Source organism: Delphinapterus leucas, chromosome 16, assembly GCF_059928025.1.
Source record: "Delphinapterus leucas isolate spDelLeu-1000000601 "Yukka" chromosome 16, BTC_Dleu_Yukka2, whole genome shotgun sequence".
NCBI lineage: Eukaryota > Metazoa > Chordata > Mammalia > Artiodactyla > Monodontidae > Delphinapterus > Delphinapterus leucas.
The window spans coordinates 54,631,240-54,649,530 of NC_143144.1; the positions used below are offsets into that span (position 1 = coordinate 54,631,240).

The window sequence follows — 18,291 nt, forward strand, 5'->3', positions numbered from 1 at the left end:
TAACTGGAGAACATGGGGCTGAGAGCAAACATTGACTGTAAATGAGATTGATAATTATATTCACCGGAAATTTTCTAAAAATTTTTTCACAAGAGAACTACGGTTGCCCGTGGGATTAATGAACTTTGCTCCACAAATAATGAGGAATGATCAGGGGTCACAGAGCTCCTGGGTCTTTAATCCATCATAGAGTTGCCCATGTTGCAGAGCGGGAGATCTGATGGTGACTTACAGCTGAGATTTGGGGCAGCGTGGCCTGTGAATAGGAAAGAGGAGATTAAAGGGAAGCTCAGCAAGAATGAGAGAAAGCGGGAAGTATTTTTAACAGCTGCTGTTTAAATGTGGAACTCGAAGAACACAAAGTATGTCCCCAAAAGATTTCTGGGATGTTTCTTTGTGGTGCATGATAAAAAATCCCCGAGTAATCCTGCTTTAAGGAAACCTACACTAAAGGTCTACATTATGTTTCAAGGTTTCTAACCTCAGATTTGTGTTTCCTTTGAGTGTGATGCTGTGCTTATATTGAGACACATGGGGCCACTACATTTATTCGAGTTACAGCTGCCAGGCTTCTTTTTCTTCTTTTATTCAAATTTGTTTAGGTCTCCTTTATTGCTATTTCCCACAAATCACTAGATTCTTCTTCATTCATTGTAACATCATGTGATTCATGTCTCAAGATACATTGTGATTTACAATATATCATGTTATTTACATATTTTATTACATTATCTCTTCTCTTGCATATTAGATAAGCAGCTGTTTCATAAGATTTGGAAGTTACTTTTATTTCCTTCACAGAGTGCTATGCTTTGAAATCATGTCTTAGAGCTGGTTAATTCTGGGAAGACTTGCTATATATGGTTAATTCCACTGTACATAAATTATCAGTGTCAGAAACTGCAATCTGCCTCTGTCATCATTCAGGCTACATTCTGACTCAAGTTGGGGGAAATCTGGTCACTTTCTTAACCATTCAGCAAGTTGGAGAGTGAAGCCACGTAGGCTTGATTTGAGTACCTGCCTTATTTTAATTATTTTCAAATATGAGCTTAGAGAGAACCAAATATGATTTTGTATTCCAAATCAACACTGTGATCTAAGAACCAGGAGCTCCCAGGACAGACCTGGTTTCCATTTTTCTGTTCCATCCACATCCTTATTGGTTAATTAATTTGAATAGACTGCGTGGCCCGATTTTTGGATCAGAAGATGTGGTCGCCATACTCACAGAAGAAGGAATCAGGGAAAGTAGACTCCCCTTTAGGGAAGGTACGTAATGAAGGGTAAGGCTAGTTGGAGTTTAAGGGATAAGGGAAGTTTTACTGGTTTGTATTTAAGGATAAGGGAAACTAATATCTGTGTAGGCAAAGAAGAGTCAGTGGGAAGAAAGGGATTGAAGGTGGAGATATCCACTGAGGCAAAGTGAATTTGTGCTAAGGGAATAATTTTGAGCCTCTGAATGAATGTCTTTGGTGCTTCTATCTAATGCACTCATTAATTTCCCTCTTGCTACCACCTTCTTATTACCAGTTGTGGAGCAGGGAATGAGATTTATTTATTTTGTTTATTTAGATACATCTCCTCATTACCTATTTCTTCCTTACTTGTATAGGTGGTTCTGTCCCTGCACACCTCCAGGTAAATCTCAGTGGAATCAGGGTCTTTGAGGGCTGAATGTTGGCAGAGCAGACCGTGAAGTTTTGAAGCCTGGTGTGCAGAGGGTCCCTGGGTCTCCTGCGTGTTCAGACATAGGGTGCATATGCCTATATGTGTACAGGCCTCCTCCCCCTACTGCCTTCTTCCCTCTTCCATTTCAATTGCTGTGCCCATGCCCACCCGCATTTCTTTTCATGGTGATGGTTAGTCCCGGAGGATGAGGAAGCAAATGGTACATTTTACTTCACTGCTACTCTGCAGAGTGTCACAGTGAACTGGTTAGGGGATGGTGTGCTAGATCAGTTCTGCTTCTGAAAATAGGAAACAAGCCTTCCCCTACCCCCAAGGAGTGGGAGGGGGCAGGCAGGAGAGATATCAGAAAGGTCTCCAAAACAGGAGAGATAATATAGAACTATTCACCAAGCAGAAACTTCAGTTGAGAAACCTATAAAATTTTGAATGGCTCTCAAGTAAATATCTGTCATAGGGGATACCAGCCTTGGTGTAACAGTGACTTTTGTTGCTTTATTTCAGAACGCCAACCAGGCACCTCTATGGCCAATTCCAGTGCCCTCCCTTCAAGTTCAGCTGGGATCAGCAAGGAACTGATTGATCTGCAGCCCCTCATCCAGTTCCCAGAGGAAGTTGCCAGCATCCTGATGGAGCAGGAACAGAATATTTACCGAAGGGTCTTGCCGGTTGACTATCTTTGCTTCTTGACCCGGGACTTGGGCACTACGGAATGCCAGAGGTCCCTGCCCTGCCTCAAAGCATCCATCTCAGCATCCATTCTTACCTCCCAGAACGGAGAGCATAATGCCCTTGAAGATCTTGTGATGAGATTTAATGAGGTAAGAAGCCACTCTGAGATGTTTTGTAATGATTTTTAAGCATTTCTCCTTTTAGGTTTGTTTGTTACTGATATCTCATCTACCTGTCTGTCTGCCCACTTCCATGATGACTGTCTCTTTTCCAGGCAATGAGATAGACACACTGTCATCCTCCCTTTCACTTCACTCCACCCTTCAGCCTAATTGAGACCATCTCCATCCCATACCATTACTATGTCCACAAGCCTTCTCCCTTTGGACAACCAGTATCCCCCCCGCCCCATTTTCTCTATGCCCTTGCCAAAATATTCTCCCTGGGCCCATTTTCAAAGATTCTCCCCCTGTTCCTACAAGTGCTTTTAAGACCAGATGTCTCAATTTTGGGTTTGGCCAAGGGATCATGGGATCTGTCTGGCCCACTCTGTCTTCCACTATCAGACCTCCTCAGCAGAAATTAAACACTAATATACCTGGGTAAGGAGAGCTGGGACGAACATGGTCATGAGGGGCAATGAATCACCTCATTCCTGATCTCTGCATCCCATCAAGCTCCTCAGCCCCAGAAAGTCCCTCCATGGCCTCCAAGGCCTTGCCAGAAGGAAGTTCTAAAGAGGACAGGTGTGACCAGAGTCTGGGAACACCTAGGAAGGAGGCAGTGTAAGAGCTCTAGGCACTCACTGGGAGGAAAAGAGCCAATGGCTGGCCACCCTGTGGCCCTGGACCAAGGATAAAGGACAGGATGGAGAGGAGGTCGCCATGCTGTGCTAGGGTCACAGGATGCTCCTCTCTCAGGCTTAGAGAACACTTTCATTCCATAGCATAACCCCACACCCAGACCTTTCTGTTCTATATTTTATTTCTTCTAGACTTCATTTCTTTGTCTTGAATATTAAAACACAAAACTTCAGTCTGTGTGTTTGGTGGTTGTTGGTTGGTTGAATTCCACAAATACAGTAGTTTCCTACTTTAGTCATTTAGTAAACTACCTAAATGCTAAGAGGATGCTCCCATCCTAGTTCGTATATATCTCTGATTGACAGAGGATCAATCAGTCTTTGTTACTTAAACACTTTCCAACTATAGCAGTTCACTTTGCAGCCTCCATAGCCTTCCAGTCATGACCCTGGTGATGGTTGTATCACAACAGTGATAAAGTGGATGGAAAGTGTTAGAGGCTGAGCTCAAGCAATTCTGTATCCAGACATGCCTTGAGCATCATTCCTCAAAGGGAGATCCATTATCCATAGGAATTGCTAATATCCATCTAGCACCGTCATACTAATTATTTAATATGTGCCACTTATTTGTTCCTCACAACAACCCTGGGAGACAGATCCTTGTCATTGACCCCACTTTAGCAATGGGGAAACTGAGACATGAGGAGATGAAGTTCTTCGCCCAAGGTCACATGGGTGGTAGGTGACAACAGTGAGACTCAAGCCCAAAGAGTCAGGTCTCAGAGCCTGGGCTTTGAACCACAACAATATCCTGCCTCTCACCTGTATCAGGCTCATACTGAGGGTGACACCTGCTAAATTGCAGATTCCTGGTCCACTCCAAACTGAGTAAGACAGACTCTCTGGGAGTCCACATGAATGCTTGTAAACCATACGGCCCCCAAAGTTGCCTTTTAAAATAAATCTGATGTTCTTGATTTTCCTTGCTGATAAAAACAGAGTGGAAGATGAAAGTTCCAGTAAACTGGGTGATTGTATTAGTGCATTTTACTGTGTATCATGAATTATTTTAAACTTCCTGATCGACTCACTCAGACATCCTTAGGACCCTACCCTTGTCCTTTGTCGCTATTGTTGTTGTTTTAAATTCCACCTGAAGTTAAAAGTGATTTGCCTGAACTTTAAAAAGCTAGTTTTAAGTTAGTTTTGGAGAGGGAAAACTTGGATCTCTTCCATTTAGTACCATAACTTTGGGAATCAAAGATGAAACAGTGATTTCACTAATTCAGAATTAGTGATGATATGAACCACAGCTGGGTTAAGGCATGCTTGGGACTATCTCTGAAAATAGTTAAGCTAAGCAACTTCAAAATGTAAACAAGGTTTCTGGGAAAACACCTAAACTACTTAAAAGAACAGTCTGTATTCAAGTATTCTCAAGCATCTATTTTCATACATATTATGCATATGCCGATTAAAAAATCAGTCTAATGTAGTCATTACAGGCAGATCCCAAATGACCTACGCTAGGCAAAACTGGGAGAGCTAAATTCTAGTTGTTTTATATCCTTTCAGCTAAAAAGGCTTCATTCCATTGAAAGAGAATTCTTAAATTCAGATTTCACCTATTTAGAATGGTCTTGCCTCCAAATTAGCGTGGCTTTACTTTCTGTAAAGAAAAAGAAGAAAAGGAGCTAGCATTTAGGACTGGACTGGACATTGTCGCTTTTTTTTTCTTTTAATTATATTGGAGTATAGTTGATTTACAATGTTGTGTTAGTTTCAGGTGTACATCAAAGTGATTCAGTTATACATATACATATATTTATTCTTTTTTAGATTCTTCTCTCATATAGGTTATCCCAGAATATTGAGTAGAGTTCCCTGTGCTATACAATAGATCCTTGTGGCTTATCTGTCAGTGTCACATTTTTTAATCCCACTAATCCTTATGACAGTTGTGTAAGGCAGTTATTATCTCTGACTCACAGGTGAAGAACGTGAAGCTTAAACAACAAAATAAATAATGATAGTATTGGACTGTGGTCCATAGAATAAAGTAAATATTCATGAGTCTATACTGATATAAATAAATAAGTGAATAAATAACTCAATGGGAAGAGAGGGAGAGGTACAGCTCTTACTTATAAAAGATTTCAAATTAATAAATGTAGAAGGGATGAGGGAAATGAGAAATCACCATTAGGACACCCCCGCAATAAATTGTTACAGGTGAGAACCACTGATGAGTGCTAAAATTATTGAACAAAATATGAGAAACAAGATATTTGCATAGTCTCAAAGTATCTATTCACAAAATATGTATTAATTATAAAAGGAAAAATAGAACAGTGGAGAACCCCAGTAGATACCCATCTTAAGTAAGTGCTCAAGGTCAACATGACCAGTAATAAGACATATTGATGTCTTATTACTGGTCACATCTCCTGATGTGATGCACTCAGAAGGACTAGATATAGTCTCTATGACGTATTTGCCCCCCCTAAAAAAAATAACCTAACTCTAATCATAAGAAAAAAAACCACCAGGCAACCCCAAATTGAAAGACCTTGTACCCTTCAAAAGTGTCAGGGTCATGAAAGGTAAGGAAGGACAGAGGAATTGTCAAAAATTAGAGGAGACCAGAAGTCATGACAACTAAATGCAGTTTGGGATCCTATTAGGTCCTGGACTAGAAGAAGGATACTGATGGGGAAACTGGTGACATTCTAATCAGGCATGTCGTTTAATCAGCATGAATGTATCAATGTTAATTTCCTGGTTTTGATAAAGGGACTATATTTATGAAAGATGCTAACACTGGGAGAAGCTGGATGAGCTATGTATGGGAACTCTCTGTATTTTAATAACTTTTCTGTAAATCTAAAATTACTTCAGAATTAAAAGGTTTAAAAAAATAGTGAAGCTCAGAGAGGTTGAGTCACTTGTCCAAGGTCACACAGTGGCTGAATGAATGTCAGAATCCAGATGTCTGTCTTTAAAGTCTATTCTCTTCTCAGCCAACTGCCTTGCCTCTCTACTTGTTAAATTATCAAGTTAAAGTTTGTAGTAAAACCAGAATTTCTGATTTTGAATTTAATTAGCCTTGGTCTCCTTTCGCTCTTCCCTCCCTCTCTCTACTTCTGTTCTAAACCTCGTGTGCATCTACCCTTTTTCTACTCCTACCATTTCTATTTTTATCAAATTTCCTATTACCACTCCATTCATTCACTTAAGACTTATTTATTGAGTGCCTACTATGCTATAACCTTTTCTTTTTTAATTGGTGTGTCACACACTCTTTTAAATAAGAAATGAGCAATATATGATGAAAACTTACAACATTATTAGCCCATACTTTGGTTCTGTCAAAATTGGATTCACAAAATAAATGCACTTTCCTCAGTGGAAGTAAAATATATATTTTTTGAACATGGGAGAATCTCAAAGACAAGAGAGAGACTACTAGCTGCATTGCTAGTTACTTAGGAGAGAAGCGAACGCATTTGTTCATACATTCAGTCATTCAGTTAACATGTTTTCAGCACTTCTCAGAAGCAGGAGACCATGGTGGATAAGCACTAAGGGAAATGAGTAACAGTCTGCGGCTGCCAGAAGCTACCAGTCTTAAATTGTAGTCAGGCATGGGCACAAATCACTCCCAAAAGAGGCAGAAAATACATGCAGTGTGAGTGGCACAGATGGTGGGAGCCGAGGTGTCTAGGTGGGTGATCAGAGCTCTCTCTGCTCAGCACTGGAGTTTGCGGCTGGGCCTTGAGGGATGGCTGGGATAGAAGGGGACCATCACGGGAAAGGGAAGGAGGACATTCCAGACGAGAACACAACCAGTTCTTGTCATGAGCAAGAAAGATTCATGGCCTAAGGAGGCAGCTTGCTGCTCGTTGTCAGTAAAACCTGAGCATGAGCTAGAAGTTTCCCGAATTCTTACAACTATTTACATAATGACTTAATTGTAATGTGGGTAAAGGGGAGAAAATCCCTGATGCCTCTCAAGCAATGTTGCTTAACGTTAGTTCTTAGGAAAATATGGTTAAAATGCAATTCCAGGTACAATCATGAAACAACTGAAAGTGTTTGGCTTACATTAAGGAAGGCCAGGAGATAAATCATTTAAAATCAATTTAGACTGTGGCTTGGAAGCAATTTGTCTCCCCATTTCTCTATCTCCTGCCCGATGTCAAGACTGGTACTCACCGGAGTGACTTCTCTTTATCCTTGCAAGTAAACAGAAGCAGGTACAAGGGGCCAGCCCCCAAGCCGGTGGTAGTCAAGGGGGCACTGGGGGTGGGCTCCATCCTGCTCCACTTGGTTTGGGAGACAGGGCTTCCTGAACCCTTTTGATCTGGACACCTCTCTGTAGTCATATCCTCGACCTAAAGCTCAAAGAGCCCATGTTCTCTCTTCCTCCCTTCAGGTTAGGTAGGCTCACTTCCTGGCCACCCACGATGTCGCTTGCTCTGACCGGCTCAAATCATGTTGTCCTTTTTCCCTCCTTTTTCTTCCTCTCTCCAGCCTCTACCTGTAGTCCACATTCCTTTTGATCTTACTGTTTTTTAATTCCTCTTCGAATACATTCCAGAGCCATTTATCCCTTCTAAAAGGAGACAGAGAGGCATTTTTGGTAGATAACTTTACCAAAGAGATCACACACTTTAGCACATGCATTTGAGAAGATATGAAAGGCAAATAAAGATTGAGGAGCATCCTTACTCCCTTTGCGTTCATGCCCTTTTCTCGCGAAGGACTGTGATGGAACATGGTTTGGGGAGGTGTATTCTGGGATCACAGTTCTGAGTCACGAGTTCTCAAACCTGATGACTCATCAATATAGCCTCTGCTCCTGTCCTGTTGTTCACCCACTGATGAACTTTGGGGCTGGAACTCATCACGGTCTGCATCTACAGCTGGTCCTCAGGATCCGTCAACAGAGTAAATTTTCAGCTCCGTAACATACCACTGTCCACATCACTGCCAGACACTCCTTTGTGTAACAGTTGATTTCTCTGACTGAGGGCTGGTTTTCAGCTTCAAAAGGCCATTAACAGGTTTACTTTTTCCTATGCCCTGAGAGAGCAGTTTTTCTTGTCAGGTAGGTCTTAGCAAGACCATTCTCTGGGCTCCTCTTTCAAACCGGCTGGTCCAAGAGCAGGTGATGAGGCCAAGATTGAGCCCACAGTTATACTGAGACCCCAGAAGGCTCTGGAGGGATTCCACCTGGCTCTTCGCCCCAGGTGACCTTCCTCCACCCTCCTGTGTTTGGTCAAACTAAGCAGTCATCAACCCGCTTCTCTAGCCACACAAATGTGGGCAGCCCAAAGTGACACTCAGTGCTGTTCTTCCATCTGGTGGGTTTCAGCAGATGTCAGCTCAATAGTTTAAAGGCCACCCTCTCTATAAAGAATGCCAAGGTGCAGCTTAACTCTCTGGGAAAGAGCATAAGAATAAATAAACCATCTGGCCAGAGAAGGGCTGTTTGGGCCTGTGTCCTTTCAGCCAGAATTCCTTAGGTACTTCATAAGAGATCATGATCACTTTGACAAATTCCAACATCTAGAAGTCTGTCAGGTCGTAGCCAAGGAAAGACTATTTCGGCATAGTAAGGAAAAAGCGTAACATGTGATAATGACCAAATGTGTTCCTTTACTTGGTTTTGAATTTGTACATTTAACCATGTTAGGAAAGTTTCCTATCAAAGCTTTCCCCTCCCTCTTTTATGCAGAAAGCCAAGCAAATCATCTGTTCAGGTCTGCTGTACAAACTTTTTTCCTCATGTCTGAATACCCATGAGGTAAATTGTTAGTAAAGCCCTCTCAGGGTAAGGGAAATTTCAATTCACTTTGGAAAACCAGATTTTTCCTTGGGAAAGCACATCTCCCTAGAGGCACACCTCTGAGAGCAGAAATTGTATTCATTCCCCAGAATATTTCATGGCACATTCCCCGGTTAACAGAAATTTTAGTTCAGAAGTTTCTGGACTAAAAAAATACAGTAGGCAGTTAAACCACAGAGACTCAGCTGTGCAGGGCAGTGTTCTAAGAGCAAGGTTATTTGTAGGGGGCTTATCTGCCCTGGAGTCTATTGACAGCAAATCATGTTCGGTGGTTCTTGGCAACCAACACCCACAGGATTCTACTCACTCAGTGTAACTAAGTAAATGATGGGGCTGGAAATGAGGAGGGGCTTCACAGCACACCAGAGCCAATATTCGTGCTTCATCTACCTGGTACCATTGAATCAAAAGCCATAAGAGCCTTTTTTCCTCACCTTGGTCTCTTATTCTGAATGAAACCGTTTGCTTCACAACAGGATTCAAATATTCTTTACTATTTCAACACATATAACATTGTTAACGTCCTTGTTGACTCCGTGATATTGAAAATGTGGCATTTCCTACGAACTGGGAGACGGTGGTCCTTGAAATTGGTGGGACAATGGTGTCACAAGGTGTCTGAGAACATTGTCCCAGAAGAGGAACAGAATAAATTGTCATTTCGCAGTACCAGGCAGAAGAGGGATTTTAGGTCTTTGGCTTTTAAGGCTCCTTTTTGGCTTTGAGGGCTCCTTAGGTACTGGATGCCAGAGAATGTAGAATGACAAAAGAAAATTAAAAATTTTACTTTATTTCTTTAGCTTCATTTCTTGACCACATCACCTCTGCAGTCTTTTTCCTCCTCTTTTTCTGTGTTTCAGTTTTGCATGAAACCTACACCCCCAAAAGTGATGGCGTTTGAAATTCAAAATCTTTAGTTACATCTGTACTCCTAGGAAGACTGGGAGTACAGTTTTTGTGGATTCTTTTTTTTTTTTGGCTGTTCTCAGGCTGTGCTCAGAGTTGGGGCAGCAGGAGAAGGCAGTGGAGAGGGGCTGCTAAGCACCTTGTGAATCAGAACCTCCATGCCTGTGTTCATTCTTTGAGCATCAAACACGATTTCCTTTAACAGTGGCTTTCACTGCTCAGCAGAACGAAAGCAATGGGCCTCAGAATATATATATATTTTTAAACATCTTCATTGGAGTATAATTGCTTTACACTGTTGTGTTAGTTGCTGCTGTATAACAAAGTGAATCAGCTATACGTATACATGTATCCCCATATCCCCTCCCTCTTGCGTCTCCCTCCCACCCTCCCTATCCCACCCCTCTAGGTGGTCACAAAGCACCGAGCTGATCTCCCTGTGCTATGCGGCTGCTTCCCACTAGCTATCTATTTTACGTTTGGTAGTGTATATATGCCCATGTCACTCTCTCACTTTGTCCCAGCTTACCCTTCCCCCTCTCTGTATCCTCAAGTCCATTCTCTAGTAGGTCTGCATCTTTATTCCCATCTTGCCCCTAGGTTCTTCATGACCATTTTTTTTTCTTAGATTCCATATATATGTGTTAGCATATGGTATTTGTTTCCCTCTTTCTGACTTACTTCATTCTGTATGACAGTCTCTAGGCCCATCCACCTCACTACAAATAACTCAGTTTTGTTCATTTTCATGGCTGAGTAATATTCCATTGTATATATGTGCCACATCTTCTTTATCCATTCACCTGTCAGTGGACACTTAGGTTGCTTCCATGTCCTGGCTATTGTAAATAGTGCTGCAGTGAACATGGTGGTACATGACTCTTTTTGAATTACGGTTTTCTCAGGGTATATGCCCAGGAGTGGGGTTGCTGGGTCATATAGTAGTTCTATTTCTAGTTTTTTAAGGAACCTCCATACTGTTCTCCATAGTGGCTGTATCAATTTACGTTCCCACCAGCAGTGCAAGAGTGTTCCCTTTTCTCCACACCCTCTCCAGCGTTTATTGTTTGTAGAGTTTTTGATGATGGCCATTCTGACCAGTATGAGGTGATACCTCATTGTAGTTTTGACTAATGATTAGTGATGTTGAGCATCCTTTCATGTGTTTGTTGGCAATCAGAATATTTTTTAAATATACACATGCCTGGAGCCAGTCCCCAGGAGATTCTGTGGACTCTCTGTGGATCCGTGGTGGACCCAGGGATATGTATTTTTTAAAAGCTCCACAAGATAATACTGATGCCACCAATGGTTGAGAATCCCTACTCTAGACCATCAGACACAGAGGTATTCAAAGAACAGAACAAAGCTGTATCCCAAAGCAAATAGTGGGGAAATGATTCCTGTCTTTGGAACAGGAACTATTATAATAGTTGATAATTGTCCAAAGTAAATTTAAATAAATGTGATGACTTGCTTGCTTGCTTTCTCTTTCTTTCTGTCCTTCCTTCCTTCTTTCTTTCTGTATTTTTTTTTCATTCTTTGCTCCTAAAGGACTTGGTTTTGGAATCTTAAATATTCAAACTATTTTGTTACTATGACAGGATATTTTTATTCTTATTTACCCTGCTTAAAGCTCACATCATGTTTTTAGGATTTAGCCAACCTAGAAAGAGAACTGCCAAAGCCACTGACCCACTGGAGGCCTGTTTTATTCTGTCCAAAGCAGGCATCAAGTTACCACTCAATCCTGGGGCTGATAGAAGTAAGAATGAGTCCAGTGGAAATTAGTAAATAGACAAGTAAGATTTTGACATACATGAGTAGTATTTTTTAACTGAAAATAGTTAACATGACTCAGAGAAGCAGTGCAGCATCTCCTCAAGGCCCAATGTTCTTTTCCATCAGACATATCACTTTAAATGACACTGAACGCTGTGGGAAAGACCAGGTATGCTTTAGTCAGAGACTGGGATTTTGAGCCTCTCTCCAGGACTGAATTAACTGACCCTATTAGGATGTTTAATTCAACTCTCTGAAAAACCACTGTCTTAGAGATCCTTACTGCACATGTAGGAGCCAAGGAGGAATGCATTTATGCTTTGCTAAGAATCTACATTTGCCAAAGAGATTTAAACATTCATAAATCCAATTGCCTTCTCAATGCCTCCCGTTGGCTTTTTTCATTCAACAGATTTTTATTAAGTACCAACTTATATTCTAGGTACTGCTTTGTGTACTGGGGATATAGCAAAGAACAAGACAGATCCCTTGCACACACAGAGCTTACATTCTAATGTCTAAAAGGCATCTCAAATATGGTCAGAATAGAACTACTGCCTTCTCACAACCCCATTCACATACTACCCAGTATCTTCCCTATTTATCCCCATCTTCCCCATCTCAACATCTATCTGGGTGCTCAGTCTAACAACCTAGGAGTCGTTCTTGATTTACTCTCTTTTCCCAAACTGCCAACATCCAAACCATCAGCAGGTCCCATTTGCTCTACTTACAAAATACATCTTGAATTGGACCACTCCTTAGCATTTCACCCGCCACCACCCTTAGAGCCAGTCACCACTGCACTCACCTCCAGTATTGCTTTCGTCCTTGCATATCCTATAATCCAATCCAAGATCACCCAGCGGCCAGAGTGACCTTTTAGAAACTTAAAGCAGATCAGGTCACACCCTTCTTGAAAATCCCCCAAGGTCTTCCTCTTGCATTTGGAATAAAAACGGCAAGACCCTGCATGATTTTGCCCCTGTTGACTTCTCCAACCTAACTTTATACCATCCACCCCTCTATCTGTCTCTGTTCCAGCCACACTGACTTTCATTCTGTTCCTGAACACACTGAGCTAGTTTTCCCCATGTAGACTTTGCACTTGCTGTTCCCTCTGCCTAAAACCATCTTCCCCCCACTGCTGTCTTCATCTGATCATGTCTTCTGATCATGTCTCAGTTCAAAAGTCAGGGAAGCCATTGACTTGTTTACTTTTTTCCTTAGAAACCTGTTTAACCTCTTCATTGCTGCATGTCTGGTTCTTCGCAAAGTGCCATTTACATACTAGATGGTCAATAAATATTTAATAATAACTGGTGTTAGCAATTGTTTATTGAAATAGGAGCTGTTAGAAATAATAAGACAAACAAGACATGCCCCTTTGTTCAAGGAGTTTACAATCTAGTTCTAGGCATATAAGACATAAAATATTGAAAAAATGTACATATTTAGAAAAAGGCAGTGCTTTTCACGGGAGAGACAGTGGTTAGAGACACGCCACAGGTAGTGGAAAGAGTATGATTCTATTGCTAAGTCTGGTTTTGAGTGCAAGTTCTGCCACTTACTCACTATTGGAATCTAGACAAGTACGTGATCACATAACCTGATTTCAGCTTTGTATTTCCCACCTGTAAAATAGGATAATTTTATCAACTTCACTTGGTTATTGGAACATTTAAGCAAGCTAATGTGTATAAGATCCCCCAGCACAGGATAGGTACTCAATAAATAGTAATTAGCAGGATTCCATGCCACATGAGAGACAGGACTGATGTTCCGAGAGAGTGGAAGAGGGAGACCACACAGGCATATGTCCCTTGAGGTTGACCAAGGACTTCAGAGCCTTGGAGGTTGGGAAGACTTTTGCCAGACACAATTATGAACTTTATCGTTGATGAAGTTTCAGAGGTTATGTTATATTCTCCTATCTCCACCAAATGTAGGAATCTCTCCCTTGCATATTCTTATCTAGCTTTTACTAAAAATCTTTCAAAGACAGAGTTCACTCCATTTTAATGAGCTTATGATGTTAATGGAGCGTAATTTGTTTTAAAATCCTGCCTTAAATCGAACTGAAATCTGCCTCCTTATAAAGTCCACCTGTTGCTCCCAGGGGAATAATAGAAATTGCCTTCCTTTGGTTTGGCTCTCTTGAGGTTGGACGTTCCCCACATTGTCCAAACTTATATTATTTTTCAATATTCTTCTTTAAAGTGAGTCTCCCTAATCTGTTCTGGACAGTGAGACTCTCCCTTTTTACAGTTGGGTCATTCTCCCGCTCTTTACTTTTTCCATCTAATTATTAGCCCCCGAAGGTCAACTAAAACCCCTAGACTTTTAGCATGCAAACGGCCATGCTCATCTTTTCTCTGTGCATAGGTTGCTTTGTTTGTTGTTTTCTTATGTGGATGTAATATTTTATATTTAAGTCTACTAAATTTTCTCTTTTGGGGCATTCAGGCCTTTCAAATTTTTTTTTGACTATTAATTTAGTTATGTATTGAATTAGCTACCACTCCTCATACTTTTTATATTCAGGCTTGATACATATGTCTCAAGTTTTTTAATGTAAATTGTAGGTAAAAATGTCAAACCAAATAGGAATTAATAGGAAGCCTTTTGGCACGTCATTAGGCTGCTCATCAGGTTGGCCTTGAACCATTTATCCCCCCCTTGCACAGTGTTTTTAAGCTAGATGTGACTTTCCTTAATGCAGTCATCTGACAGATGTTTCTCATTTTGTCTCTGGGTATAACTTGAGATGCTCTGTGAAATGATTTCTTAAAACCAATAAACATCCTTGATATGTAAGTCAAATTATCCTCTAAATAGGAAAGAAAAAATGTGGTTAATCTGACAAATAGCTGTTTGAGGATGTCTAATGGTTATTCCATTTATTTAGATAACAATGATGGTGATGATAATGGCAATGATGGTGATAGAGAAATTAATAATGTAGCCACTGTTAATTCTGTGCCTTGCACTGGGCACCATGCCAAACACTTTACATACCTAATCACGTAGTTTTCATGCAACCCTGAAAGATGTGAATCACTGCTTTATTTTACAAATAAGAAAACTGAGATTCAGAAATGCTACATAATTTGCCCAGTATCACATAGCTAGAAAGTGGCTAAGCTAAGATGAAATTCAGGCTTTCGTGACCCCAAAGCCCACATTCTTTGTTGTATTGCTATACATGTAGCACTATGCATCTATCAATAGTTACACAATAAATATTTGCCCCAGGAAATACCATGAATAAAGCAATGAGGGCAGAAAATGCTGGTTTGTTTGAGGGATTTGGGGGGTAACCAAGTAAGACTAGAACAGCATCTCCCATAGTTGTGGTGTGGGATGTCTGTATGCATTCTATGGAAAAATATTGCCCCGTGGTCTAACATATATGTCACTTGCTGGGCAAACAGTGATAACTAAGTTTTCCTTTCTGCGTTGCAGGACTTCTCAGGTCATTTATTGTGCTCGTGTACACTGGGACTCTCTTAGAAGACAGTATGTCACAAAAATACATGAGTATTGAGTATCTGTAGGCCTGATACCTATTATAGAACATGCTTTAAGAAACTCTGTCACATAGGAGAAGTAGGTGGATCTGTCACATAGGGGAGAAAGTGGGTCTGGGCCCTAATGCCTTAGCCTCTCAAAGCTGCTTGGCTACAGATCCTTTGAGAGCTGGAGAAAGAACAGGGAAGGAAGTGAGGATTCAGCTCCAGGTCAAAGCAGGGCAGATTCTGTAGAAGGTGGGGTCTTGGTCCCTCCTGTCCTGGCACATGGGTCTGAACCACATGGATTTACCAGGTGAGACCCTAATCTCTTGATTCGGATTTCATAAGCCTCACACAAACACAAGTTTCATTCCTTTATCGTTACACCTCATACTTTAAAAATTATACAGACACTAAAATCATGTATAAATCAACAGGGTAGAAAACATGCAGGACAGGCCCTGGACAAAAGATGCAGCCAAGAAGTTGGCTGGCATTTCCAGCTTCCACAACAGTCTCTTCTATTCTCCCTCCCCCTCCCCCGCCAGGTACGCACAGCCACCATGAGGCCCAGTACCCCTCAGCCACACCAATTCATGTTCAAGTTGCCTTATCTTTTTGTTCTGAGTTATTCTGTAATTTTTAAAATGCTGTTCTCTTCCATGAAAAGTAAAGTCACCATATATTTGTGGCAGTTCTTTATTTGGATCAATCGAATATATAAATGCAACAAATACTCCCTGGAAGCAGAGAAAATCAAAATCTGTATATTTATAGTCCTTTGATCTAATACTGCCTGAAAAGCTCCCTATTGCTATATAAAATACGATTTTTTAAATCTTTAGCTGGAGAAAGTAACAGCCAGTTTTGGGGGAACTTTTTAAGGTATACTTAAATTAAAACCCTTAATCAAATAGTGACACATTTATACTGTGCTTTACACTTACACAGAGCTCATCACACAAGTTATCTCATTTAATCCTTATAGGGCCACTCTGATTTTGGATCTGGGGCTCCAGTCTGTCCTTCTGAGTCCAAGTCCAGGGCTCTTCCCCTCCATCACTGCAGCCTTTCACTCCTGCTGCATGCCTAGCATTTTGATAGATACTCCCAGAGTAGCTTTTCCTGAACATTGTGCTGCAGAACCCTGGTTTCTCAACCTGCTCTGGAGGAGAAAATTTTTTTTAAAATTCATGGTTCAGTACATTCCAGAAACATCTTTGCAGCTTCTTTCTTCTGTATTGATATTCCCAATGCACATTAGTGTACTGAAGGCTTAAGAAGTCCAGCAATAAAGGCACTTAGAGTTCACCAGCATTTCACAAATGTATTTCACCTCAAACTTTATTTTCTTGATCTTTCTTCTAGTTTTGCAGAACACACTGCTCTTAAAGAAATCAAAGACAAAAACTAGTAAGGAACAAAAAATACACATGTGAAATATTTAAATTACATTATAGTTGATATATGTTCTAGCCTTCCTCTGCCCAGGATGAGGGCTGCACGTCAGTTAGGGGTGGACAGCTCCAAGATAGGTCAAGTGAATAGCAAAGAGGTAGAATGGCAGGGAGGACCTTTTTAGTGAGAGAACCAGCTTGATCAAACATATTCTAGGCCAGATCATGCATGATCATGCATGATGGATTGAAGAAGGAGCCTGGGTGCAGGAAGACACATCAGGAGAGAGTCGAAGTAAACAACAGGAGATGACAGGGAGCCTGGTGTAGGATGCTGGTGAGAATAAAGGGGAAAATGGCTTCTGATCATTTAGAAAAAGAACCCCAGTAGTGCAGTGACCCATTGAATAGGAAGGCTCAATGAAAGAGAAAGCTCAGTGAAAGAGAAGGTACAAGACTGATTTCAGGCTTTCCAGGCAGGGCTTTTGGAATACAAGGGGCCCCTGTGACAGCATCTGGGCAGTTACGAAGGCCATCCAGTGTGGTCAAGAACCCATGCTTTGATTCAGACATGCAAGTGTTCAAATCCTGACCCTGTTTCTTATTAGCACAGTGGACAAATTACTTTATTTCTCTGAGCCTATTTCCCCAACTATAGAAGGGGCAAGAATATTTTCCTCATGAGTTGTGTAAAGGTTAAGTAAGATAGTGAATCCTTAGCTCAGAATAGCGTCTGGTGCAGTGTAAGTGCTCAACTAATGTTATTTCTATTTTTACTATCATCACCATTATCTTGTAAGGAGATATTCAAGTTGGGACATGTAGGTTTTAGGGTGAGAATAAATTAAATAAATCACTCATTCATGCATTCATTCATCAAATGTTAGCCTTTAAGTTAACGATTTGCCATTTTAACTACAGAGTGTTTCATCTGCTCGGCATATGTATGGATAGAAATTACTAGATCCTGTGGTGTATTTCCTCTGTGAATCGTCTGTTCCTGTGTCTTAACCACTTTCGTGCTGTGTTGATATCTGTGCTTTCCATTTGGTCTTCGGGGCACTTCTTCCTCAGCGTTTGGTTTCTGTCAAATTATACTCTTCCTTTGCAGTGTTGAAATCCTGACTGTGCCCAACCAGCGAGAAGCCTCACTTGAGTCCATTTCTCAACCTGGTGTGATTTTTCTTTCTTTCTTTCTTTCTTTTTTTTTTAACATTTAAACAAGTCCGATGTTTTAGCATAATAAAATAGAGAAAAAAAGCAAAAAAAAAAAAAAATTCAGGTGGGAAGTAAGCAGTGGGAGGTAGGAGCCAGGAGTTCATGTACTACGAGATCGAGGCTGCAGATACAATTTGGGAATAATCCCTACAGAAGGGATGGCTGAGCCATTAGAATTAATTTGCTTCCTAAGACATCAAGTGTGAGAGAGATCACTGGCTCCAAGGATCAAGCCTTGCTAACACCCACTGTCATGACAGGTAAAATCATGCAGTGAGAAGGAGAATGTGGACATCACAGGAGAATCAGGCCGTGTGGGTGATGAAAACCAAGGGGAAAGAATTTCCAATATGAGTATCACATTATCCTGAGCCAAGGAAGTTGAGAAGTGCACTGATAGCCCAGAAGGACAGAATCAGATGAACAGGTCACAGAATGACATAGCATTCCTTGTCTCTC

At 41.0% G+C, this 18,291-nt stretch overlaps 1 protein-coding gene across 1 annotated transcript in view; it reads left to right on the plus strand.

Moving 5' to 3' along the window:
* Positions 1–18,291, plus strand: part of LOC111172471 (1-phosphatidylinositol 4,5-bisphosphate phosphodiesterase epsilon-1) — a 235,099-nt gene that overhangs the window by 107,548 nt on the left and 109,260 nt on the right. Inside the window, 1 exon segment of the mRNA XM_089897359.1 lies at positions 2,194–2,510. Coding sequence (XP_089753485.1) covers positions 2,194–2,510 — 317 coding nt within the window.